The 26,888-nt window shown below is 47.2% G+C and overlaps 1 protein-coding gene across 3 annotated transcripts in view; it reads left to right on the top strand.

Annotated features, from left to right (window-relative positions):
- The window catches only part of HRH2 (histamine receptor H2), a 77,817-nt gene that overhangs the window by 21,486 nt on the left and 29,443 nt on the right, over nt 1-26,888 (top strand). For 2 of the 3 annotated variants that reach the window (XM_029942829.1, XM_029942826.1), the window contains exon 2: nt 930-2,508. In XM_029942829.1, coding sequence (XP_029798689.1) covers nt 1,433-2,508 — 1,076 coding nt within the window. In that variant the 5' untranslated portion in view covers nt 930-1,432. Of the gene's footprint in view, nt 1-929; nt 2,509-22,520; nt 22,578-26,888 lie in introns of those variants that run through there. The other variant, XM_029942828.1, reaches the window with a different exon arrangement.

The following is a 26,888-nucleotide window of genomic DNA, read 5'->3' as shown; positions in this document are numbered from 1 at the left end:
GGTTCAGTCGGTTAAACGTCCGACTTCAGCTCAGGTCATGATCCCACGGTTTGTGAGTTCGAGCCACGCATTGGGCTCTGTGGCGACAGCTCAGAACCTGGAGCCTACTTCAAGTTCAGTGACTCCCTCTCTTTCTGTCCTTCCCCTGCTCGCTCTCACTCTCACTCTCTCTCTCAAAAATAAATAAACATTTTAAAAAGATTTTTTAAGAGTTAGAAAAAATGAAAAGAGGAACAATATTTTGTGATAGATGGAAATTATGTGAAATTCCAATGTCAGCATCCATAGTAAAGCCTCATGGGAGCACAGCCACACTCATTCATTTGCACATTGTCTGTGTAGGTGCCCTCGCACTACAGTGACGGAGTTGAGGAATTGCAACAGAGACCTTGGGGGTTGCAGAGCAGAAAATATTTACTACCTGGCCTTCTCCTGAGAATGTCTGTCAGCTCCTGGTTTATTGTATGGTGACATTTTGTAAAACCAACAGCATCAACTTTTCAGTGCTTTATGAGGAAATTCATTACATTTGCTTATTTATTCATTCAGTTGAACATTTATCTGTCAGATGCTTAATGCTTCCCTGTGGAGACAGGCACTGGGAACCAGCAGTGAACCGCGGATGCAGTCCCTGTTGTGGTGGTGTCTAGAGTCTGTGTCTAGTCCTTTCTTTGTCCAGTATAAATAGTCCGACCACTCCAACCGTATCCCACTAGGTGACATGGTGGTCCAGCCCCTTGCACCCTGCCTCCCTTCCTCCTCCCGCTATGTATCATGATTGCTTCAGTCCCTCCTAAGGAGAGATGTCAACATTGGCCCCATGCCTCATGGAGTCTCACAGGGAGATCAAGGTCTAGAAGGATTCATCTTGGATCAGCATGCTCTTAGTCTGATTTCAAGTGTTCAACACCTGACCCTTGCATTTTCAGCTCCTGTTCTCCAGTGCTCCTAAGAGGCAGACGCAGCAGTCCTTGACCCCCGTCATATGGTTGGGAGCACCCATCAGCTATGGAGAAGAATGTGGCCACATCTCCACATGATCTCTCCTGCATAAAACCAAAGCCACCTCCAGAAACATGCTCCAGTGTCTCAGTCTTTATGCACAACCTGGAGAGTGGAGACCTGCTTCAGTCCTTGGAGGAAGCTGGCTCTGCAGGGGGTAATTTGAGGACTGGAATTTGAACCAAGAACCTTCTCTCTTCTTTTGCTCTTCTTCATTCATATTCATGCCCAATACCTCCTAGGAGACTGCTTTATTTATTTCTAGAAAAACAGTACTGTGGCAGTCATTGTAGCCTCCCCATATCTGGACATTTTCCTTTGGCTCTACCAGAAGCCTAGAGCCCAGTGATTGACATAATTGGTACACTGGGGAGCTGGACAAGAAGTGGCCAGGGGCTGTGAGCAGAAGAAGGAGCCGTAAGGTTCCAGGATGGTACCTAACGGCACAGCCTCTTCCTTTTGTCTGGACTCTCCCCCCTGTAAGATCGCTGTCAGTGTGGTCCTCACTGCCCTCATCCTCATCACCATTGCCGGCAATGTGGTAGTCTGCCTGGCTGTGGGCCTGAACCGCCGGCTCCGTAGTCTGACCAACTGCTACATTGTGTCTTTGGCCATCACTGACCTGCTCCTTGGCCTCCTGGTGCTGCCCTTCTCAGCCTTCTACCAGCTCTCCTGCAAGTGGAGCTTTGGCAAGGTCTTCTGCAACATCTATACCAGCCTGGATGTGATGCTCTGCACGGCCTCCATCCTCAACCTCTTCATGATCAGCCTCGACCGGTACTGCGCTGTCACGGACCCCCTGCGTTACCCTGTGCTGGTCACCCCAGTCCGGGTCGCTGTCTCTCTTGTCCTAATCTGGGTCATTTCCATCACCCTGTCCTTCCTATCTATCCATCTGGGGTGGAACAGCAGGGGTGAGACCAGCAGTCTTAATCACACCATCCCCAAGTGCAAAGTCCAGGTCAACCCTGTATATGGCTTGGTGGATGGCCTGGTCACCTTCTACTTGCCTCTGCTGGTCATGTGCATCACCTACTACCGCATTTTCAAGATTGCCCGGGATCAGGCCAAGAGGATCCATCACATCGGCTCCTGGAAGGCAGCTACCATTGGGGAGCACAAAGCCACAGTGACACTAGCAGCCGTGATGGGAGCCTTCATTGTCTGCTGGTTCCCCTATTTTACTGTGTTTGTTTACCGTGGGCTGAGAGGGGATGATGCCGTCAATGAGGCCTTTGAAGCCGTCGTTCTGTGGCTGGGCTATGCCAACTCGGCCCTAAACCCTATCCTGTATGCCACGCTGAACAGAGACTTCCGTATGGCATACCAGCAGCTCTTCCACTGCAGACCTGCCAGCTACAATGCTCACGAAACTACTCTGAGGTCTAGCAGCTCTCAGCTGACCAGGAATCAAAGCCGAGAACCCATGCAGAAGGAGGAGAAGCCCCTGAAGCTTCAGGTGTGGAGTGGGACAGAGGTCACAGCCCCTCAAGGAGCCACAGACAGGTAACTACCCAGCCATTTGTATACTGGACAAGTGCATGGGGAGGGGCCCCACTAGTGGTAACCATTAAGGTGGCGGTTGTTCACCAGGTGCTGGTTGAACATTCTGTGCTGGGAACTCTTTGTGAGTTTGCAAACCTTGTGTTCTTCCATCCTCCCAAATCCCCCTGAGGTAGAATCTAGTACTTTCATTTTTAAAGGACCACATCAAATTGCAAAGAACTTGACCAGGGCCACCCTGCTGGGACCTGGACAGAGGTCCTCTGACTCCAGAACTTGTAGGCCCTTTTTTCTGGCTACATTGTCCTTACAATCAGGAGTCCTAAGTTTGAAGTCCCACTCTGCCACTTGGTTGGTCATCTGAAGTGTTCACCTGAGCTCTCCAGGACAACCTTCAAATGGCCATGCACTGCTGCTGCCGCCGGGGGAGTAACCACAAACCCAGCTCGGTCCACATTCACTGAGCATCTATTATGCACCAGCTCTTATGTTAGGGGCACTGAGGTCCGAAGAGAAAAAGGACTGGCCAAGTTGGGAAGGCAGAGCCTTGAAGGTCAGGCTAGGAGCTTGGACCTTGTACCATAGGTCTAAAGGGAAGGTGGAAGGATTAGAAGCAAGGGTTGGGGGTAACCCAGGCAGTTCTGTGCTTTGGATAGAGAACTCTGGTTCCCTGTATGATGTGTACCAGAAGGATGAGAAGGGCCATCAGTGAAGAGAGATGTGGCACTGGCTCATGAGGGAGGAGAAGAGAATAAAGAGAAATCTAGGAGACAATTAAAAAATAGGCTTGGAAAGCATTGGATGTTTGAGGTACAGAAGATGCATGAGAGAGGACACCCCAGAATTCTCCAGGAGGTATCCAGGCTGAAAAGATAAACAGGATCAGAATGAGATGCAGATAAATGCACTGGTGGCAAAGCCAATGTCGGGTATTAAGGGAAACCGCATCAAACACTTGAGTGGCACTGAGGAAGCTCACCCACTGCATGGAGAGGGTGTTTACAGGTCTGGGGAGGTCTAGCTGTTGAGAGGGGTGAATGAATGGGCACTGGTAGAATACCAGGCACATAGCAGTGGTCAACAGATGTTGCTTTCCTTACTCTTCCAACGGACCATGCCAGAATGCTGGTCTGTATGACTGACCCATCCACCCATCTGTCCATCTGTCCATCCATCTGTCCATACATCCATACAAACATACATCTGTCCATACATACATACATACACACATCTATCCATTTATCTACAGACATTTATCAACCTCCCACCACATGCCTGGAGCTGTGCTGAGCACCGGAGATGCAGAAGTGACATTTTGGGCATTTATTGTGATGAACAGGCATGGAAAGTCAACTGCATAGCCTTGGTCTCAGCTTTGTCCTCACTGACTCTGTGGTTTGAGCAAGTTGCTGTCCATCTTGGGCTTCAGTTTCCTCATCGCATAGAGTGTGGGGTCTGTCCTCATGCAACCTGCCTTACTCACCTCCCATGGTTGCCTGATGCACATGTGAGCCAAGAGATGTGAACAGGCTCTATGACCTCAATGGGACACTTGTCTCTTTTCAATAACTGAGCATCAGACTTGAGGAAAGCTTGAAGCAAAACTGCCCAACTGGACCCCTGGGCCTCATGTTCCCTCTGGTCTTGGCAGCAGCCAGGTGTGGAGGCTTCTGCCATAGACATGGGTCCTGGCTTCTCCACCCCTCTGCTGCTAGCCTGCTGGAACAAGCCTTATTGCTCCTGCTCCAGCCTCCTAACCTTGAGACTCGTGTCTTAAATCCCTCCCCCAAACCACCCAGCAATGTTTCTCCAAAATGTAGACCTGGAGACTTCCACATCTGGCCCTGATGGGTAAGGCTCCCTCTGACCTCATTCAGGAAGCAGCCTTGAGCACAAAGCTAATTAGGTCATGAAGCAAAGAACAAAGAACGGGGCACAGACCCTGTAGAAGGACACAGACCCTGTGGAAGCCCATTGACACGATTCAGTGTAGTCATGAATGCCACTAGCCACTGCTCTTACCTGTGTGACCCCCTGGTTAATAGACTGCCTTCACCCCTAATCCTTTAGGAACAGTATTCAATAAGTACTCAGCAACAGCAGCTGACACTCACTGGGCACCCACTGGGTGCCAGTTTTACACATTCACCATTGTTTCTATGTGTAATCATCATCCTGTGGGCATCCTGCCCCCGCCTTCATGCTGGGTGCTAAGGGTGCAAAGGGACATAAAGCAAGCCTGCCTCCCCCACCCCAAGCATCACTCTCACCATCTTTAATTGCTCATGGTCTAGTTGAAGAGTAGACGGGCAGTGGTTCAGACCAGCACATACCAAGGACTGCAAACCAGTGTTCTGGGTGCCTAGATGAGGTGGTGCATGGCCCAGGGAGCCCATCCCAGGGAGTGGACCTCTGAGCTGAGCCTTAAGTGCAGATGGGAAAGACCTTATTCATCCAGGGTGGTACTTTTAGATTTGTGACCTCATTTCATGCTTCCCACAACCCTATGAAGTAGGTGCTTGTTTAATCTCTACTTTACAGATGGGAAAACTGAGGCTCGAGAAAGTTAAATAAACTGCCCAAGTGATACAAGCTAGTGTGTCAGCTAAAGCCACATTCTGAGCAGCAGTAGAGATAACAACCCCATTATTGGCTGTCCCCGGGGCGCTGGGCACACTGTGAAGCATGAAAGCCCACCTTTTCTTCTGACCTTCACAGCCACCCTGGGAGAGGGACTGTGATGCTGAAGCCAGCTGAGAGGCTGTGACTGCCCCAGTCACACACAACGGCACAGAGCCAGGGCCTTCAGAGCACATGTTCTGTGTGGCTGTGGCCATGCTTTGTTCTTCAGGCCTTGGAAACAAGGGACAGAGGGATTTGGCAGAGGAGGGTGGTGAACTGCTTGGAGGGTTTCACAACATGGTGGGGACCTGGGGTGCAGGAGGCCAAGAATAGCCAGAGGCTAATTTGCACACCGAGACTGCCAGGGTATCAGGGCCTCATGTGGCCCTCCATTAGGTAGGCTCCCAGCTTCCCTGATGACCGATAGCATGTCCTTCCTGCTCTCTGTCTGGGGGCAGCACTGACCTGACCAAAGGCCCTTATCACTACTGAGGTGGGTGGAGGTGTTGGTCTGAGCTGAGAATTTGGAAAGGATTACGTGTGCCTGTCCTTGGGGAAGGGAGGGACAGGGTCAGCCAGGGGGAGACTCTAGGAGGGAGTGGCCCAGCTGGGCAGTCCTCCCTTCTGTGTGCCCTTTCTTGCCCCTGATTGGTTGCCTTCACCCCGCCCTCATCACCTCTCCCCATGTGCTTCCCTGCCCCACTCAGTGGCCCCCATCGTTCTTCCTGGATAGAGGGGTCTGCAGCCGTTTCCTATGCTTCTGTAGCAGCTGACCTCAAACGTGGCAGCTGAAAACAACACGGAGTGATCCTCTTACGGTTTGGGAGGTCTGAGATCAAGGTCTTGACGGGGCTGATAGTTTCTGGAGACTTTGGAGGAGAATCCATTTCCAGCTACTCTCCTTGGCTCACGCCCCCTCTCTCCTGTCACTTGCCCCTCCTGCCTCCTTCTCCCATCTGTAGCCAGATCTCTTGCCTCTCTCTTATAAGGGCTCTTGTGACAATATTTAGGGTCCACCAAGATATCCTCCCTATCCCAAATTCCTTGACTTAATCACATCTGCAAAGTTCTTTTTTGCCACATAAGGAAATGTGCCCGGGTTCTAGCGACGAGGGTGTGGACACCTGTGGGAACCGTGTTCAGCTGTCACAAGACCCAGCTCCTCACCTGGCACAGAAGCCCTACCCTCCTCCTGATCCGTTTCTTGCCAACATCCTGTGGCCCACACTCACCCTCAACCCACTTCTGCCATCGCCAAAACAAACCACTCTAGCCCAGCCTTCCCAGGCACCCAGCAAGAAACTGCTGTATGCCAGCCCTGCTTGGAGCATAGCAGAGAGCGAATCCGAGGTCCTCCTCCCCAAGGGGTGCTATTCTAGGGCACTGGTTCTCAAAGTGTGGCCCCCCAGCCAGCTGTAGGCTTCCATAAGCAAAGTCGCCAGCATCAGGCCACGTAGCCTCAAGCATGAGATCTAGGATTCCAGCCCAAGCTTGTCTGACCCCAAAGCTTGGGGTCTATCCATAGTAAAATGCTACCTGGACTTCAGTCTAGCCCAGATTCAGTGCTAGTCCCATAGATACCAGATGAGGAAAGGGAAGCCAGTGACCTATGTGAGGTCCAGCGTAAGTACTGGAGGAGCTAGGAGTAGACAAAGTACTTTGGACCCCTGACCAGGGCTCTTGGGTCCTTTTTCTACACACTCACTTGCTCTGGGTAATCTCCGAGGGCAGAGAGATAATATTCATGGGCACCTGGAGTATCAGCAGTCTCTCTTGGGTGTGGCGCTTCCTCATTCCTGCAGAGCACCCGCAGGCTGGAGTCAGAGCTCAAGAAAGATCCTGGGAGAGCTGCCAAGGGAGACAAGGACAAGGTGCTCCAGCGCCTCCAGCTGGCTTTCCTCTCCGAGGCCCCTGGTCAGCTGTCCACCCTGTTCCCCCCACCCCCCATCTGCTCTACTTCCCTCCGCAGCCAGAGAGCAGATTTCCCAACAGGAATGGGACTGTGTCACCACTCCTGATGCTCTTGAAATAAAATACGAAGTTCTCATCCTGACCTCACAGGCCTTGTACCCTATGCACCCTTGCCTCAATCCAGACTGTCTCATCCCTCTTGATCCATTCCGCGTATTTAATGTCTGCACCCCCGGACAGCATGCTCCCCAAGGGCAGGACCACGTCTGTGTTGTTCACTGCTGTATCCCTGATAGGACAGGCACTAATATTTGTTGAATGAATGAGTGCACGAATGAATGAGTGAGTGAATATCTAGTTCTAGTTTCCCAAGAACTCTAAGAAGTGAATAATGCTGCCCTCACTTCAGAGATCAGAAAACCCAAACTCAAAGAGGGAAGTTCCAGGAACTAGTGGGAGTCAGAAGTTCCTGGTTCCCTTTTCTCACTTGGATGTCACAATGGGCCTCCCTCCAAATATTGGTGTCAGGGGCGGGCCTCACAGCAGAATCCAACCACAGGCTCTGAATCAGCATTGGAGAGGGAAGACGCCCCTGACAGTAACCCAGCCCCTCCCCCTGGCTGTGTTCCAGAGGAGCCCAGAGAGGTGAGATGACTTGCACCAAGGACACAGGGAGCTTCTGAGAGAAGGGGGTGGGGAGAGAACACAGTTCCTGATAGCCTGACGCTGCCTGGCCATCTGTGAGGTCTCCCCGGCAGGTCAGGGTTTGGCGGGAGGTTGGCGGCACAAGAGAGTGGGGGGGCTGACTTCAGCTGCTGCCCCAAGCCCGGCCTCTGCAGATGCAGCTGCAGTACCCAGAGGAGCGAAGGAGGTCCAGGAGCCATGCACACATTCTTCCTAAGGAGCGGAAAGGAAGTTTCCCATAGTTTACCCAGCCAAGAGCCTCACTTTGTTTACTTCTATCATTTGGGTTCTAAAGTAGTCTAACTTTTTGCAACATTGATTCCAGCATTTCTTAACAGCCTTCATGGTGCTTTTTGCAGAGGGGCCCAGAGCAGCTTTCCCCTTAACAAAGGGGCCTGGGCGTCCCCCTGCACACCAGAATCCCATTGGCTGCCTTGTCACCTTGACCTCTGTGGCTGGCTGTTCCACCACAAGGCTGCTGGGGTATTCTGCTTCTGGTGTGGAACTTGGGAGCCCCAGTAGGAGTCCTCCCCAACCACCACTTAGAGGTTGGTGTGGGTTTATTTCTGGGCTCTCTATTCTGGTCCATGATCTATATTTTTATGCCAATGCCATATTGTTTTGATTACTATAGCTTAGTGGTCTAGTTTGAAATCAGAGAGTGTGATACCTCCAGCTTTGTTTTTCTTTCTCAAGATTGCTTTGGCTGGAGAAAGTCTTTCATGGTTCCATACAAATTTTAGAATTATTTGTTCTATTTCTGTGAAAAAAAGCCATCAGAATTCTGATATGGATTGCATCGAATCTTGCTTTGGATAGTATGGACATTTTAACAATATTAATTCTCCCAGCGCATGAGCATGGACTGTCTTTCCATTTATTTGTGTCTTCCTCAATTTCTTTTGTCAGTGTTTTATAGTTTTGGGTGTACAGGTCTTTCACCACCTCGGTTAAATTTATTCCTAGGAATTGTATTCTTGTTGATGCAGTTGTTGAAAACATTGCTTTCTTAATTTCTCTTTATGGTAGTTCATTATTGCCGTAGAGAAATGCAACCGGTTTCTGTGGATTGATTTTGTATCCTGAAACTTTACTGAATTCATTTGTAACAGTTTTTTTGGTGCAGTCTTTAGGGTTTTCTGTGTATTGTTTCATGTCATCAGCAAGTAGCAACAGTTTTACTTCTTCCTTTCCAATTTGGTTGCCTTTAATTTCTTTTTCTTGTCCAACTGCTGTGGCAAGGACTTTCCAATATGATGTTGAATAAAGTAGTAAGAGCGGGCATCCTTGTCTTGTTCCTGAAGTTAGAGGAAAAGCTCTCAGCGTTTCACTGTCGAGTATGATGTAAGCTGTGGGTTTATCATATGTGGCCTTTAATATATTGAGGTATGTTCCTTATATACACACTTTTTTGAGAGTTTTCTTTTATCATAAATGGATATAAATTTTGTCAAATGATTTCTATGCATCTATTGAGATGATCATGAATTTTTTAAAAATTTTAATGTTTATTTTTGAGACTGAGACAGAGTGAGAGAGAGCTCAGGGATGGGTAAGGGGCAGAGAGAGAGGGAGACACAGAATCCAAAGCAGGCTCCAGAGCCTGACATGGGGCTCTAACTGACAAGCTATGAGATCATGACCTGAGCCAAAGTCAAACATTTAATCAACTGAGGTGCCCAGGTGCCCTGATCATGATTTTTTTTTTTTTACTATGTATTTATTTTGAGAGAGAGAGTGCATGCACACGCATGAACAGGGCAGGGGGGTGGGAGAGAATCCCAAGTAAGCTCCGTGCTGTCAGTGCAGAGCCCAGTGCAGGACTTCAAACCACAAACCCTGAGATCATGACCTGAGCCAAAATTCAGAGTCAGACACTTAAGCAACTATGTCACCAGGCACCCCAGAGATGATCATATGATTGTTATACATTTTTTGTGAAAGTAGTGTATCACATTGATTAATTTGCACATGAACCATGCTTGCATGGTCATATCCCTGGAATAAATCTCACTTGATCAAGGTATATGGTCCTTTTAAGGTACTGTTGAATTTGATATGCTAATATTTTGTTGAGGATTTTTGCATCAATGTTTATCAGGGATATTGGCCTGTAATTTTCTTTTTCTCTATGGTGTCCATGTCTGATTTTGGATCAGGGTAATGCTGGCCCTAACATGAGTTTGGAAGTATTCCTGCCTCTTCAATTTTTTGGAAGAGTTTGAGAAGGGTAAGTATTAAATTTTTAAATGTTTAGTAGAATTTGGTGAAGTTGTGTGGTTTTGGACTTTTGTTTGTTGGGAGGGTTTTTTGGGGAGGTAGTTTTTTGATTACTCATTCAATCTCTTTAACAATTGGTAAAGTAATTGTTCTTCCAGTTTTCTATTTTTTCATGATTCAGTTTTAGAAGATTGTATGTTTCTAGGAATGTATCCATTTCTTCCAGTTTGTCCAGTTTGTTAATGTATAATTATTCTTGGCAGTCTCGTATATCCTTTGTATTTCTATGCTATCAGTTGTAACTTCTCTTCTTTCATTTTTTATTTCACTTATTTGAGCCTTGTCCCTTTTTCTATGGATGAGTCTGGCTAAAGGTTTGTCAATTTTGTTTCTTTTTCAAAGAACGAGATCTTAGTTTCATTGATTTTCTCTCTCTCTCTCTTTTTTTTTTTTTTTGGTCTTTATTTCATTTATTTCTGCTCTGATCTTTATTATTTCCATCCTTCTACTAACTTAGGGCTTCATTGTTCTTCTTTTTCTAGCATCTTTAGGTGTATAGTTCAATTATCTATTTAGGGTTTTTCTTATTTCTTGAGATAGGCCTGTATCCCTATGAACTTGTCTCTTAGAACTGCTTTGGCTGCATCCCATCGATTTTGGATTGTTGTGGTTCCATTTTCATTTGTCTCAAGGTATTTTTTGTACTTTCCCTTTGATTTCTTCCTTGACCCATTGGTTGTTCAGTAGCTTGTTTTTAATCTCCATGTATTTGTGATTTTTCCAGTTTTCTCTTTGTGATTAATTTCTAGTTTCATACTGTTGTGGTCAGAAAAGATGCTTGATATGATTTCAGTCTTCTTAAATTTTTTGAGACTCGTTTTGTGGCCTAACGTGTAAACTGCTCTGGAGAATGTTCCATATGTGTTTGAAGAGGATGTGTTTGGGGATAGAATATTCTATATATATTTTTTAAGTCCATCTGCTCTAACATGTCATTTAAGGCCAATGTTCCATTATTGATATTTTTGTCTGGATGATCTGTCCATTGATGAAAGTGGAGTTTTAAAGTCCTCTACTATTACTGTACTCTTGTCGATTTCTCTGTGAGTATTTGCTTTATCTATTTAGGTGTCCTATGCTGGCACAAACACATTTGTAAGTGTTATCATCTTGTTGCATTGACCCCTTTATCATTACGTAGTGTCCTTTTTTGTCTTTCTCACAGTCTTTGCTTTAAAGTCTGTTTGTCTGTTATAAGTATAGCTAAACCAGCTTTCTCTTCATTTCCATTTCCATGGACTGTCTTTTTTCACCCCTTCACTTTCAATCTGTGTGTGTCCTTAGATCTGAAGTAAGTCTCTTGTGGGTAGAGTTGTCTTATTTTTATCCTTTCAGCCACTCTGTGCTTTTTTTTTACTGGCAAATTTAGTCCATTTACACTGATTGGTAAGTATGTACTTACTGCCATTTTGTCAGTTGTTTTCTGGATGCTTTATAGTTCCTCACTGTTTTCGTTCTTCTCCTGCTCTCTTTGTGGTTTGATGCCTTTCTTTAGTGTATGTTTGGATTCCTTTCTCATTGTGTTTTGTGTATCTACTATAGGTTTCTGCCTCATGGTTACCATGAGGTTCACATAGAACAGTGTATATAGATGTCTCATTTAAGTTGATAGCAAATTAAATTTGAATGCATTATAAAAACTCTATCCCTCCCCCCATGTTTTATGATTTTCATGTCATATTTACACTCTTTTATTTTGTGTATCACTTAACTAATTATTATAGTTTTAGTTAATTTCACTATTTTGATCTTTTAACCTTTATACTAGCTTTGTATATGGTTAATCCACTGCCTTTACTGGTCAGAGTTTTACTTTCAGACATTTTCTTGTTATTAGTGAGTGGCTTTTCTTTACAGCTTAGAGAAACCCCTTTAACATTTCAGGTAAGGCCAGTGGTGATGAACTCCTTTAGCTTCTGCCTGTCTGGAAAACTCTTTATCTCTCCTTCAATTCTGAATGATAACCTTGATGAGTAGAGTATTCTTGGTTGGAAGTTTTTTCCTTTCAGCAATTTGAATATATCATGCCACTCCCCTCTGGCCGGCAAAGTTTCTGCCAAGAAATCAGCTTATGGGAATCCCCTTGTATGCAAGAAGTTGTTTTTTTCTCCTGCTGCTTTTAAGATTCTATTTTTATCTTGAAGTTTTGACATTTCAATTATAATGTGTCTTGGTGTGAATCTCTGGTTTTATCAATCTAGAACTCTCTGGGCTTCCTCAATTGGATGTTTCTTTCTGTTCCCAGGTTAGAGAAGTTTTCAGCCATTATTTCTTCAAGTAAATTTTCTGCCGCTTTCTCTCTTTTCCTTCTGGGAACCCTATAAAGCAAATGTTACTCTGCTTCATGTTCTCTCATAAGTCCCTGAAGCTATCTTCACTTTTTAAAATTCTTTTTCTCTCTCAGTGAGTTCTACTGCCCTGTCTTCCAAGTCACTGATCCGTTTGTCTGCTTCATCTGGTCTGCTATTGAACTCCTCTAGTGTATATTTTTCAGTTCCATTATTGTATTCTTCAGCTTTGTCTCTTCTGTTTGGTACTTTCTTATATTTTCTGTCTCTTCATTGAAGTCCTCACTGTGTTCATCTGTCCTTCTTCTAAGAATCTTCATGACCATTGCTTTGCATTCCTTAATAGGGAGACGATCATCTCTGTTTCATTAAGATCTTTTTCTGACATGTGTGTCTTGTTCTTTGATTTGGAACATATCCCTCTGTTTCCTCATTTTGCTAGCCTCTCTGTGTTTGTTTCTATGTATTAGTCAAAATAACTACCTCTCCCAGTCTTAAAACAGTGACCTTCTATAGGAGATGAACCTTACCATTCAACCTTGCCCTAGCTCTTAGCTCTCCCTCAAACCTTTGTGATTGTCTGAGTAGCCTGATATACCCTTTGTAAAAAAATTTTTATGTTTATTTTTGAAAGAAAGAGAGAGAGCATGATCAGGGGAGGGGCAGAGAGAGAGAGAAAGAGAGAGAGAGAGAGAGAGAGAGAGAGAGAGAATCTGAAGCAGGCTCTAGGCTCAGCTGTCATCACAGAACCTGATGCAGGGCTTGAACCCACAAACCGTGAGTTCATGACCTGAGACGAAGTCGGACTCTTAACCAACTGAGCCACCCAGGCGCCCCGTCCTGATTTATTCTTGATAGGCCTCTGTTGTTGCAAGTGTGCCAAGACCTGCCAGTGTTCCAAAGGGAGTAATCACAGGCAGCACCTAATTCCAGGCTTATTGAAAGCCAGATCCTTAGGCAGCAGCTTTTTAAGTATAAAAATATATATTGTCTGTGGGACTATAGTTGTAAACCTTGCTAGCCCCAAACCAGGAAATTTGATGGTGTCCTGTGGGCAACTGTTGCAAAACTCATGGCTCCAGGCAAGTGTATAAGGTTTTTTCTAAGAGATGCCAGTGAACTGTGTAAAGGCCGAGAGAAGGCTTTCTCCTTGCCTACATTCCATGAGCGTGCCTCCATAGCCTCTAGATGCCTGGCAGACCTGAAGTCTGTCCCTCAGGTTAAAGCTCCAGGACAAGTAGATGGGCTTTTTTCAGAGGCAGACTGAACTTATGTTTCAGTCTGCTGTCTGTGCAGCACCCTGGGTATAGTAGCCTACCCAGAACTATCTGGGCCCGCAGGGCCCAGAAACACAAGCACCTCTGGCTACAAGGGCCAGCTGATCAAGGGGTATCCCCTGTGTGAGTTGCACTTGCCCACCAGCTTTAGTGAGGCCGTCAGTGTTGAGGCAGGGGCATACCTATGGGTTTAAGGAGGCAGAGAATGAGTGCTAAGAACAGGGCACATCCAAGAGTTTAGCAGGGCTATGTCTGTACATACCTACCTGTGCTAGCAGGGTGGAGGGAAAATGCAAAAATGGTGCTCACCAGCACCTCCATCCCCAAAGAAAGTCCCAACTCACCTTTGCCCCCTCTGGCAAATACTTAAAGATTAGCAAATTCAGGGTGCCTGGGTGGCTCAGTCGATTAAGCATCCAACTCTTAATTTCAGAAGGTAGTGATCTCACAGTTCCTGAGACAGAGCACTGCGTTGAGCTCTGCACTGACAGCACAGAGCCTGCTTGGGATTCTCTCTCCCTTTCTCTGTCTCTGTCTCTGTCTCTGTCTCTCTCTCTCTCAAAAATCTAGGTTAGCAAATGCATCTTCTGCATATATTATCCAGTCCCCTCTCAGACCACCGTCTTTCTGCTGTCCCAGGATGAGCGAGTCTGTGCATAAGCCACAAGTCCCTCAAAGGAGTATCTCATCTCCACAGACCCTGGGTTTCCTGGACTCAGCCCCACTGGTTTCCAAAGCCAGATGCTTTGGGGCCTCATCTCTTCAGTGCGAGTGCAATGGGTTGGGGAGCCCAACGTGGAGCACAAACCCCTTTCTCCTCAGAGAGAGATTCCAGACCCATGAGATCTTCCAGTATTGTGAATTATCCCACCGGGGCTGAGGTTTTGGGTGAGACTGCATCTCTGCCTCTCTTACGTGCCTTGATGTGTCCCTTTTATCCCTTGTTGTGGAGGGAAATGTTCCACTACTTTTTCATCCTTTTCCAGCAGGAATTGTTCCGTGTGTAGCTGTAGACTTGGTGTGTCCATGGGAGAAGGTGATTTCAGGTTGTTCCTGTGCTGCCATCTCGGACCACCAGCTTCAATTTTTCTTCCTTTCATATAACAGTTTTATTGAGATATACTTCACATACTGTGCAATTCAACCATTTCAGCACATAATTCACTGGTTTTTAGTATATTCACAGAGTTGTGCCACCATCGCTACAGCCAATCTTAGAACATTTTCATCACCCTCAAAAGAAACCTCGGAGCCTTTTGCAATCACCTCCCAATTCCTGGTTCCTACCTGACCCTCCCCCAAGCAACCACTAATCTACTTTCTATCTCTACAGATTTGCCTATTCTGGACATTTCATACATGTGGTCTCTCTTACCCTGCTTTTTCATTTAGCATAATGTTTTCCAGGTTCCTTCTGTCTGCCTTTTCTTCCTTTCTTCCTTTCTTGTTGTGTTTTCTTTTCTTCCCTCTGTTTCTTCCTTCACCCCTCCTTCATTCATGGTCCCATTTCTCCTTCACTACAGTGCTTGCACTTTATGGAAGCTTTGGGCCATTTATAGGCCCTGCTTGGGGAGCTCCAGGCATGAGGCTATGTCATGAACCCCTAGGGTCCCCTTGTCCCTGCCCCCTGTCCTGAACACCCGTTCCCGGGCCTGCAGTGCTCAGATTTCTGCGTGGCTGCCAGACAGCACAGACAGGCTACAGCAAGGAATTAATCCTTTTCATCTTCTGCCTCTTCTGAGCATTTGGAGAACGAAATTCCTTCCTATCCCCAGAGAGGAAGTTAAGGGAAGGAGAGCACAGAGAGAGAGAGAGAGGAGGTAGGAAGCCTTTTACAGCCTTAAAAGTCAAGGAGAATAAATAGCGACCTCCCTGGAGTCACTTGAAAGGTAGAGAACTCCTCTCTTCACTCCCTGGCGATTGTGCCTTTGAAGCCAGCTAGAAGCCCCAGCTTGTGCCCAGGCCATCCTCCCTCCCTCCTTCCGGCATCATGCAGACCCTGCCCTGTTGGTTCCCCACCTGCACTATCCACTCCTTCTGTGGCAGATCTGATGGGACATGCTTCGGGGCTGCCTTCCCAGGGGCTGTGATAGGGAGGGAAGGGGAACTATGCATTCAGGGCTTGCTGCTTGTAGCGTTCTACCCATAAAAGGAGGGTGAACACTACCAGCAAACAAATCAGTGAAGGTCCCTTCTTTCATGGGATCCAGCCCAGGGCATACAGCGTGGCAAACAGAAGGAGGCCTGTGTTTCAGCCCTGATGGCCTCCTACAGGGACAAGGGAGGCTCTGCAGACTTTCCAGACCCCCTGGGAAATCGCATGGTATCACGCAGGAGTCAGCAAATCTTATTTGTAAAGAACCAGCTAATAGATAGTTGGGGCTTTGCAGCCCATATGATCTTTGTCACAACTACTCAACCCTGCCCTTACAATGTGAACGCAGCCACAGACGATCCATAAATGAAGAGGGATGGCTATGTTCCAATAAAACTGTGTTATGGACGCTGAAATTTCAATGCCAAATCATTTTCATCAGTCATGAAATGTTATTCTTCTATTTATTCCCCCATTACCACCATTTCAACACAAATAGGTGGTAAGCCAGATTTGGCCTGCAGGCTATAGTTTGCCAACGCTTGGTGTAGGAGAAAGAAATGGGTGCCAGTTTCAGCCCCAGCACTTGCTGGCTCTGTGACTTTGCGCAGGTGGCTTGCCTTCTCTGGGCTTCAGCTTGCTCTTCTGCAAAATGAGAATGAAAATGTCTCCCCGTGAGGATGGCAATAGGCTTAGCATCAGTTTATGCAAAGCACCTAGCATAAAGTAGATGCTCAGTAAGTGGTAGCCTGCCTACCTGCCTTCCTTCCTTCCTTCCTTCCCTCCTTCCTTCCTTCCTTCCTCTCTTTCACCCCTCTGCAAAGGAGCAACTGGAAAGTTCAAGGCAGGCTTTGTGGACTCATATCACAGCTGTGCCACTGAATTGTTCAAATCAGGCCTTGACCCCTGAGCCTCATACCTCTCCTCTGAAAATGGGGGGCTTGGATCAGTCTCAAGGGATGATTTCAACCCTAATTATATATAAATGCTTAAGAAGGGAGAGATTCTATGCCACACCCCCAACGTGTTTGTGTCAAGAATCTTCTGGCAAGGGCAGTGAAGAAGATGTTTTCAATTCTAATGGATCATTCTGAGTATGGAGGCAAATCCAGGAAAATGTGTCCTTGTCATGACCCAAGCTGTGAGTGCAGGCAGGGGTGCAAAGCAGGTGCAAAGCAGGTGCATGACAGGGCTGCTGAGAGAGAACTCCCGCCTAGCAGATGCTGGGGAGGGGGTCTGGATTTCCCATCGGCCCTGCCATTGACTGGCTGTGTGGCCGTGAGAAAATCACATCCCTCTCTGAGCCCCAGTTTCCTCATCTGTCAAAGAGAACTACAATTTCTGGCAGCTGCCACTGCTCCTAAAGAAACAGCATTGGGTCACAGGGTTCTCTGCTTTTGAGTGTTCATGAAGCCTGTAGGGGCTGTTGGTGGCAGTGTTGGGGGTCAAGAATAGGATATGCCTGAGACCCACTGGGCATTGCAGGGTGTCCATCACCACTGAGTCTCTCCTGGGGTTTGTGGACCACTTACTCTCTGCCCAGACCTAAAAAGGAGGGGACAGGGGGGGTTGTCCAACTGGAAAAAAGTAGCGAAAAGTGGGTCTACAAGGCCTCAAGGCATTGGTGGGTCTGCTTCTCGGTACAGATTGTGCAGAAGGTCGTAGCACGGAGGGAGGGCCTCAGGCTTTGGGCATCACAGGCCCATGGATCAGCCTCAGGCCTTCCTCATTCCAGGACTAAGTGCGTGCCATTGTGACCCAGGGATGGACATTTGGGATGGGCAGCAAGGCAGTCCCAATGCCCAGAGGATCAGGGAACCTCTACACTGCTTTTGGAAACACTCTAAGTATCTATAAATAGTTAATCATTATTGAAGGAGGACATTCAAATTGAAAGTCAAAAAGAACCCCATCTGTTGCCATCTTATGCAATCCCTGAAATCATGGCTCTCTCCTCCCTTCATGTTTTTCATGAGCCGAAGTGGCCTTCATATCATGGCAACAAGAGGTGACACGCTGTTCCTCGGCAGGCCACACGTCTCCTTTTTTAGGGGCTGCTAAGTCTTACTGATTCGTTCATCTGCTCAGCCTTTACCAAGGGCCCGCTCTTCCCTGCAGGGTGTTGGGGGCACTAATGGAGGCACCCGAAGGGCAGGGAGGGCTACACACCCATGCGATGAGTGCTCAGACCCTGTGGCTGTGGGGACCCAGCTGGGAATCCAGAGAAAGCCTCTTGGAAGGGGGTGATGTCTTGGCTGACTCCTGAAAGACAATAGGAATTTTCTAAACTGAGGAGCAGAGGTGCCCTTCTGGACAAAGGAGCTGAGTGGGGAGAGGGGTGCGCTTATGGCCAATGAGATGCTACTTAGTGCCGTGGTCTGCTGAGAGCTCTGAGGGCTGACCTCCCCGTTTTGCTGGCTAGTTGATGTTGAGCAAGCCCTTCCCTCTCTAGAACTCTGTCCGCATTCGAAAAGTGAGTCTGGTCCCTACAGAACCTCTGTCCCAATGCCCAGGCTGGAGAAAGGACAGGGCGGTTAATGTGTGTGCCTGGGACAGCAGCCCACAGCACAGCCCCGCGCCCACCCAGGTGTAAGATTCTTTGTTGCATTCTGCTCAGGGTGCCCATGGACCACCGTTTCATGGAAGCTGGAGAAACGTATGCTTTCCCGGTCTGAGAGCTCAGCCACCTCCCGCTGTACACATGGGGAGTCTGGAAGTTGAGCCAACTCAGTACAAGATTGTCTCCACTCTTCCCCCCACCCGCCATCTCCTTCCCTCCAGGGTAAGCGAAGTTCCGGGGGCTGTCTGATTCCCACAGCCTCCTCTGGGGCCACAATAGACATGTCCTGCCAGGTCCCTCATTTGTGGGGGCACTGCTGACCTACTTCTGGGCTCTCCCTGGCACTGCTGAGGATCAACCACATTCTCTCAGGGGCTGTGGCCTCTGCTGCAGGTCCCCAGCCCCCTGGAACTCTCCCAGCAGGCAGGCCTCCCAGCCCAGCCATATGCTTGAGCTTTCTGTAGGTCCAGGAGATTTGAGGGACTTGCTGCCCCTGGGGGCTAGGCCAGGAGGCCTAGAGCTAGGTGGGAGAGTGGGCCCGGGCCCTGCCCCTGCCACCTTCCCTTGGGATCACTGGGGTGACTAGAGGTGAATTGGGGTCACTGATGGATGAGGGTCGGGGTCTGAAAGCACAGGAGCTTGTGGCCTATTCCCAGCTGGTTCCTCCTCTCAGGGTGGTGGGGGAGGGGGACTGCTCTCTTGGACTCTTGAACACCAAACACCCTAGGACGCTCTCACCACTATTTATGTTTGGGGCCTAAGAAATCATCTCACCTGCATTTGCTGCCTGAATGGTGGGGGCAGCCACGGCAATGGGGACAAGCAAGAGGGAGATGCCATGGCAACCCTTTGACATCTCACGCCCCACCTGAGACACACTACACACCTGGCACAGTGGCCTGCTCTCAACAACTACCTATCTGGTGATGGTAATCAGTCACTACTGCTCTGGGAGTGATGGAGTCTGGTGGAGTCAGACTGCCTTGAAGCTTCTGACCGTGGGCAATTTGCCTAACCTCTCCTTGCCTCAGTTTCTTTGTCTTTGTACCAGTACCCACTTAAAAAGGTTGTCAGGATTAAGGGAGAGAATAAACATAAAGGCCTGAGAACAGTGCCTGGCCTGTGGGAGTCCCTCAGTGGACACCAGCCCATGGCAGTTTGCTTGCGGTGGGGAAGGGGGGGGGTCAGTGCATGAGGACCCTTCTGACTGACTAATGTTTCCCTATTGTACTTTACTGTGTGTCTACATTTTTCTTTTCTTTTCTTTCTTTTTTCTTTTTTTTTTGCTATTATAAGCAATGCTGTGATGAACATCTCCATGCAGAGAAGATTTTATTTCTTTCAGATTATTTCCCTAGAAACTGAATTTCTGGGAACAACATTACTGGTAGAAGGGGAGGGATATTTGTAGCTTTTTGTTACACTTTGCATAATTGTTTTTTGACAGGCTGTTGGCCTCCATGCCGCCAGCCACATCTGAAGGTATCACTTCCTCCAAGCCATGTAGGGGAAGCATCCTGGAAGGGCTGTAAGGGGGCTGGGATAGGGCAGGACCCAGACACAAGGAGGATGGGCACAGGGGACAGGGAAGAGGGGAGAAGTCTTTGAAAGGGCTAAAAAGGAGCCATCAGAGAGAGGAGACCCTGTCACACATCCAGGTCCTGAGCCATTCAGAGCAAACCAGTCTCAAACCGAAGAGACCAGCATGATGATGCACTGAGCTCAGTCCACAACCTGACCACACCTGACCTTGCACACATGCCAGGCCTGTCTGAGCCTCAGCTTCCCCATCTGCTAAACGGCATGACACTTTGCCTGCCTCACAGAAGTAGGATGGAACGAGTGATAGGAAATGACTTTGATAATTGACTCAGGTGCCCTGGGTTCTTCTCACATAAGCACCCACTGGTGTATAGTAGGCAGGGGCTTTGGCATTTTCTTCAGTTTTACAGAACATTCTATAGTTTCAAGGAGAGGCTTGGACAAGCCAGCCAATTTCATGAGGATTATTGGAGGGTTTGAGCGACAGGGCAGGGGAAGCACAAGGTTGGGACTAGGGGGACTGAGTGTCACCCAGATTGCATGGATGCTGCCCGGCCTCCCTGAGAGCCACCTTGTGCATCAGGAGGAGGCAGGAGTGGGCAGGACACCTCCAGCTTACAGCTGGGCCACGCTGGGCTCGCTCAAGGCTCTACCACTTATTTGCCGGGAAACGCTGGGCAAGTGACTGAAGTTCTTTGGGTCCAGACTTCACATCTGTTAGACATAAGAAGCTAACAACTATAGCATATGTATCGTGTGGGTGCTGGAGAGTTCAGTGTTAAGTGCCCGGCCCATGAGCACTTTATTATTCAGCAGTCCTAGTGCAGCCACAGTACGTGGATGATGCAGAGGCACAGGAAGGGGTGAGTGGAACGAGGGCTCCCCATGCCTTCAGTTCTTCAAGCAACAAGCCCAGCATGCTGGAACATACTCAGCTTCATTTACTGGCTCTGTGACCTCAGGCAGGTTTCCTAACCTCTCTGTGCCTTTGTTTTCTCCTCCATTGACGAGGAGAGTAATAGCACTTACCCTGTGGGGTCGGTGTGTGGATTAAATGAGCTAATGCTTATCAATGCTTAGAGCCGGAGTGCAGGAGTTGCTCCAGAGATGGTGCTACCATTTGCTTGCTCTCAGGGCTCAGAGCACAGGCTTTGGACCAAGCAGACAAGGGAAGAACCCCATTGCTCCATCCCCAAGTTGTGTGACCTTAGTGGGGTCATTTAATTCCATAAAGAGCTGCTCCCCTTATCTGTAAAGATGTGGGTGCCTACCTGGCTGGCCAAACACACAGTAAATGCTCAACAGGACTGGTGACCGAGACTCTTGAAGAGAACACCCCCTGGGGCGCCTGGGTGGCTCAGTTGGTTAGGCATCTGACTTCAGCTCAGGTCATGATCTCAAGGGTCGTGGGTTCAAGCCCCACGTCAGGCTCTGTGCTGACAGAGCGCCTGCTTCAGATTCTGTCTCTCTCTCTCTCTGCCCATTCCACCACCACTCTCTCAAAAATAAGTAAACATTAAAAAAGAGAGAGAGAACACCCCTGAGCACTGCCCAGCTGCCCTCCCGGTGGTGGGCACATGTGACAAAGGGTCATGCTCCTTCCCTACCATCCCCACCCATGCCTGGCACTCAGGTGCCATCTCACTGACCCATGTAATTGTCAGATCATGGGGAGACGCCAGTCCAGGCCACGAGCTGACACTGTTCCTCCGTGGGTTCCTGACACACCCCCGTTCTGCCGCCTCCAGCATGGGTCCACTGCCTGCCAGGTCACAGGCAGACTCGCCCACCACGCCCATCATGTTCTGGCTATAGGACCCCTATCTGTCTCCTCTCCAGCTGCAACCCCAGGCTTCTCCTCCAGATGAACTAGACACTCCTGCTCTCAGACCGCCTCCCACAGCTCAGGCTGCCCCCTCTGCCTGAAGAGACGTGCCCCCTCCCAACATCCCCATTCAATTTCTGCTCATTGTCCCAGGCCCAGCTCACATGTCACCTCCTCCACGAAGCTGCTTCTGATGCCCAGAGCCAGAAACCGTCCTGTGCTGCACAGTCTTGCACACGCATACCCAGACACACTCAGGCCCTGGCACACACTCACAGACCTACACATTTGTGTGTTCACCGGCACACCAATCTCACTCATGAGTCACCTTAGACCTGTGACCCACGATCTCCACATCTCTCATCCCAGTTCAGTCCTGTTCTATCAAGTTCACTTAGTCTGGTCCTCCAGACTAAGGAACACGCTGCAGTGGGAAGGGTGTGCAGGTGGGAGACAACAGCTGTTTTCCATATTTGAGTTTTGCTATGGAGTGACCTAGGGAGATGGCTTAGATGCCCAGAGCCTCAGTTTCCTGGTCTGTGAAATGGGACACCGGTGCTTGCCTCATAGTGCCATTGGTTAACTAGAAAAAGGATGCAAAACCGCCCAGTCAGGACCTCACACACGAGCACTGATAAATGCTAGCTCTTGTCAATCACTTATTCATTCACCAATACAATTCACGACTCTTGCTCTGTCAGGCCCCTCTGAGACTGCTAGAGTCACAGCCAACTCCGTCATTGAGTCCCCAGAGCAGCCCCACGCTGTGACCCACCCAAATTCAGGGAATGCATGTCCTGTGAGGTCCCTAATCAGGATCCCTTTTAGGAGCATAAAGCTTTTGGACCCTCACTATCTATTTCCCTCATCATGGGGAGAAAATTGAAAGGGCACAACGGTTGATGACTGTTACCTCTTTATATCAACTAAGTCCCAGGGAGTTCTGAGCTGCCTTTCACCTTGTCTGGCATGAAGATGAACATTGTGTGAGAGCAAAACTCCTGCAGGAAGCCTCTGTCCAGTTTGCTGTTGGCCTTGCTACTGAAGGACAGAAAGACCTCTCCACCATCCCTTCAAAGCAGATGCTGGTAAAGGCAAACCCTCCATGTTTGCTTCCAGAAAATTATGATAAGGGCATGAAAAAATAATATCTTTCATGAGCAGAGGCCTGAAGTTTAGTCATTTCAGCCTATCAGGCGATATCAGTTTGTGGTAGGAGACAAAGGTATATGAAGATAATGCTCTGACTGGTGTCTGGGTGTCTTGGTGTCCTGAAATTCCTATCTCGTAGCTTATTTCAGAGCAACCTGAAATTAGGTCTGGCCTGGGGAGGAGGGTCACCCCTCATTATGACAGAAGCTTAGGGCAGGGGAGAGAACTCTGGTGGGTTGTGGCCGGCTCTGAGGATGTGAGAGAGCCTCTTCCCCTTTCTGATCTCCTCCACTTCCATTTCCGCATAAAGGAGAAAGGACTTCTGGTGACCCAGTTCCCAGGATGTGGGTGAAACTGACACTGACACTGGCACTGGTTGGTTCTGCCCTGTTATTGGGAACAGAAGACCAAGGACCTGAGTTCAGAGACCAGCCCAGATCCTCAACACACAGTCCCTCAACCTCTGGTCCTCGGTGACCCTAAGGTACAAAGCAGCCAAAGGCTGTGCCCATTGTAGGAAACAAGGGAGGAGGGAGAGCCTTCCTCTCCCAGCCCTTTCACTGGGATGGTCCCCATTTTACAGATGCAGAGAGGGACTTGAGAAAGAGACGGAGTCGTCTGAGACCCAACAGCAGGAGAATGAGAAAGGCTCCAACCACACTCAGGACTCCTCGCCCCAAATCTCAAGCTTTCTCCGGCACATGGTTCATGTCAGAGGCGCTGGCTGACATGGTCAGCGCCCCTCACTGCCCCTCCCGGAGCTCCTTTCCATGAGGCTCCTCCAGGCTAGCAACATGGAGGTAGACACAGAATAAAGCCAGCGTGGGCCACCACACATGGCGGAGGAGCTGCCCGAGTGGCAGGGGAAGTGCTTCTGTTTCTGCCGATCTGTGAATTGCGGAAGTCAGAACATGGGAGAATCACCATCGAAACAGATTTATTGGGTTTTTCGTTTTCACACACGTGACTGAATGCCTACTAGAAATTTGGACCGTGGGATGAAGATGAAAGGTCCGGCAGCTGGCTTCAGTCTGGGAACTATACAAGGAAACTGATAGTCAGTGCCTTAGCAGAGGGGCTCCAGGAGCTGGGACAGATTCAGCAATCCTGGGAAGCCTCAGAGACAGCTTCCCACGGGAGGTGATGCCTGAACAGAACCTTGAAACAGAAGTGTAAGTTGAATAACAAAGAAGAAAAGAAAGGCATTTCAAGCAATGGGATATGTGCAAAGACACAGATGCAAGGGATAGCAGAGTGATGTGTGCATGTGGTGATTCTGTGCAATCATTTGTACGATAAGCAGTAGAAGGTAAGGGCAAAGGGCACTGACATTCATTAACTAGTTCTCACAGCAGTCCTGTGAGGTTGCTCTTATAAACTTAATTCACAGATGAGAAAACCCAGGTTCAGGAGGGACCTGAGCAAGGCTTCCACTGCAAAGAGTAGCACTGAAATTGGATCCAGACGGTGGGTGGCTGAATATAGTATAACACCCTCAGTATGGAAAGATGGGATTCAGATTCAAATTCAAATCCAGATTCTAGGAAGAGTATTAGGACCACAGTAGCAGAAACCCAGTTAAAAGACGCTAGGGTTGGTGGAGGTAGGGAACCGGCTCATAAAACTGAAGAAGACAAGAGTAGCTTCAAGGATGGCTGGATCCAAAGGTACAAATGTCATCAGAAATTGATGACCACCTTTCAGCTCAGTTCCACTCTGTGTCAACTTCATTGTCAGCCAGAGTCTCCCTGGGGTACCACCGGCAACTCCAAGCATACATCTTACCATCTTAGCGAGTCCAGTGGGAAATGTGTCCTTTCCCACTGTTCCAAATTTTCCAACCCAAAAGTTACAGGCTTAAGTTTCATTGGCTGGGTGGGGTACTGGGTCTACCTCTGTACCCAGACCTGGAGCCAGAGTCAAGAGTAAGAGGTCGACCCCACCTCACTCACATGAGCAAAGAATGAGGCAGGCTGGACCCCAGAGAAGGGGAATAGATGAAGGTGAAAACGACAACTGCTCACCATAGGCACTTACTGTATGGCAGACACGGTTTTGTGTGCTCTCAAGAACCTCCATTTACCCCCAAGCTTCAAGGGTTAGGGCTCAGGGTAGGATGGGTCACGGGCTATGAAGGGGTCAAGAAATACTAAACCTACCAGTATGTCTAGACTCTATAATGTTGTAAGGTCTACATAGTGTAGAAATTTAGCTTAATGTCTCATCCCAACTTAGTGCTGGCATGGATGGCAAACTAAGGAAAGGAGGAGGGCTCCACGCCACTATATTTTATTAAGTTAAATATGTGTGTTAAAATTATTTTATAAGAGGCTAGAAATTCCTCCAGATAAGGAAGAAAGAGAATGGGGGGTGGGGGGAGGCAATTTAAAGCAAAGCAAGAAAACACAGGAAAATTTAGAAAAGGTGGGTCAAATATAAAACACAAAATCACATTGAAGAAATTAGTCAAAGTACATCAGGTAATCACAATACATGAAGATGGAAAAAACTATCCACTTAAGAAACATAAAAGTTGTCAGATTTGATTTTTTAAATCTAAACAAATGTTTTTATGATAAATACACTTAAGGAAACAAAATGTTGTAAGTATAAGGGAAGAAAAATACAATATGCTAGGCAAATACTAACCTAAACTAACTAAACCTAACTAAAAGAAATCTGCATAGCCATATTAATATCAGACAAAGTGAATTTTAAGCAAAATATTTTACTTAAGATAAAGATGGTCACCATATTTTCAAAAAGATTCTATTTACTGGAACAATAGCTATATCTCAACTTGTACATATCCAATAAACTAGCTTCAAAAATATGTAAAGTAAAATTTACGGAACTACAAAGAGAAACAAATCACAAACATCATGAATAAGCAATATTAAGAATATGGGGGGATATTATTTTAGATGTTACAGAGATTAGGAAAGATGATAAGAATGCTATAATCAATTCTATGCCCTAAACAACAGGAAACTCAGATATAGGGAAAATTTTCTGGGAAAATTTGCTAGAAAAATCGAACTTTCCAAAACTGACTTGGAATGAAAGAGAAAACTGGAATGGTCCTGTGACCATTAAAAATAAGTAAAATGAATGAAACACCAGTAGTACTTGGTTTTGCAGAGGAGTTCTGCCAAATAGTCCAGGAGTAAATCATTCCAATTCTGCACCAACTCTCTCAGAGGAGAGAAAAAGGAAAACTCATGTTCATTTGATGAGGCCATTATAGCATATATTCAAAACCAAGTAGGAGAAGGACATGATTTAAAACAAAATGGAAACAACTCAGCTGTCCATCAGCAGGTGAATAACAAATAAGTTGGAGTATAACGTGATGGAATACTTTACAACAGTTACAAGGAACGGCAGGTACATGGATCAACACAGTTTAACTGAAAAAATATCATGTTAAACAGTAACAACAACAAAAGGTATCTACAAAATAAATCATAAGACATGATTTCCTTTTTATAAAAGGGAAATATTAAATTTTAAATACTTTCAACTTGTAGTTTTAATCTTTCTTTGGATTTTTCTGGGTTTTTTTATTACAAGTGGTGACATGTTTTTAATCCAGAGTAAATTATAGTTATTACAGAACTTTATGCTTATTACCTAAGTGATAATGATTGAGTTGTATGGTGGGAGATTATGTATGCCCAAAACCACTATATACATTAAATAACCAAAATTTTGGTATCTGAAACTGTGTATTAACTGATAAATAAGCCAGAATTTTTCAAGTCTTTTAGGCACTCAAAACGTCAAATGGTGACAGGTCTCTCCAGTCATATTAAACTTAGTTTGCAGTTATAAAATATTATAAAAGTTGTTTTGTTTGCAGCCTATAAAGTGTTGGAGAGTGTTACTATGATTATAAAGTCCAGAAGGCTGGTTGCATTTATAGTTATGAAATGTTGTAGAAGCTTGTTTTGCTGACCAAATTCGTACTGGAAATAGTCAACCTCAACTAATGCTCTGTGTTGTTGCGTTAGACAAAAGTGTTTTGGTTGCAAGTGATAGTGATTCAGTTGGATAGCCCTTGACGTACCTTAGTTTTACGTGCTCCGGCTTCTCTGCCTCGTAAGAAAGGTGCCGTAGTCATGGAAAGGACTCTCTTTCTCCCAGT

The sequence above is a fragment of the Suricata suricatta genome, chromosome 6 (assembly GCF_006229205.1).
Source record: "Suricata suricatta isolate VVHF042 chromosome 6, meerkat_22Aug2017_6uvM2_HiC, whole genome shotgun sequence".
NCBI classification, from domain to species: domain Eukaryota; kingdom Metazoa; phylum Chordata; class Mammalia; order Carnivora; family Herpestidae; genus Suricata; species Suricata suricatta.
This window is presented reverse-complemented; position numbering and strand designations above follow the sequence as displayed.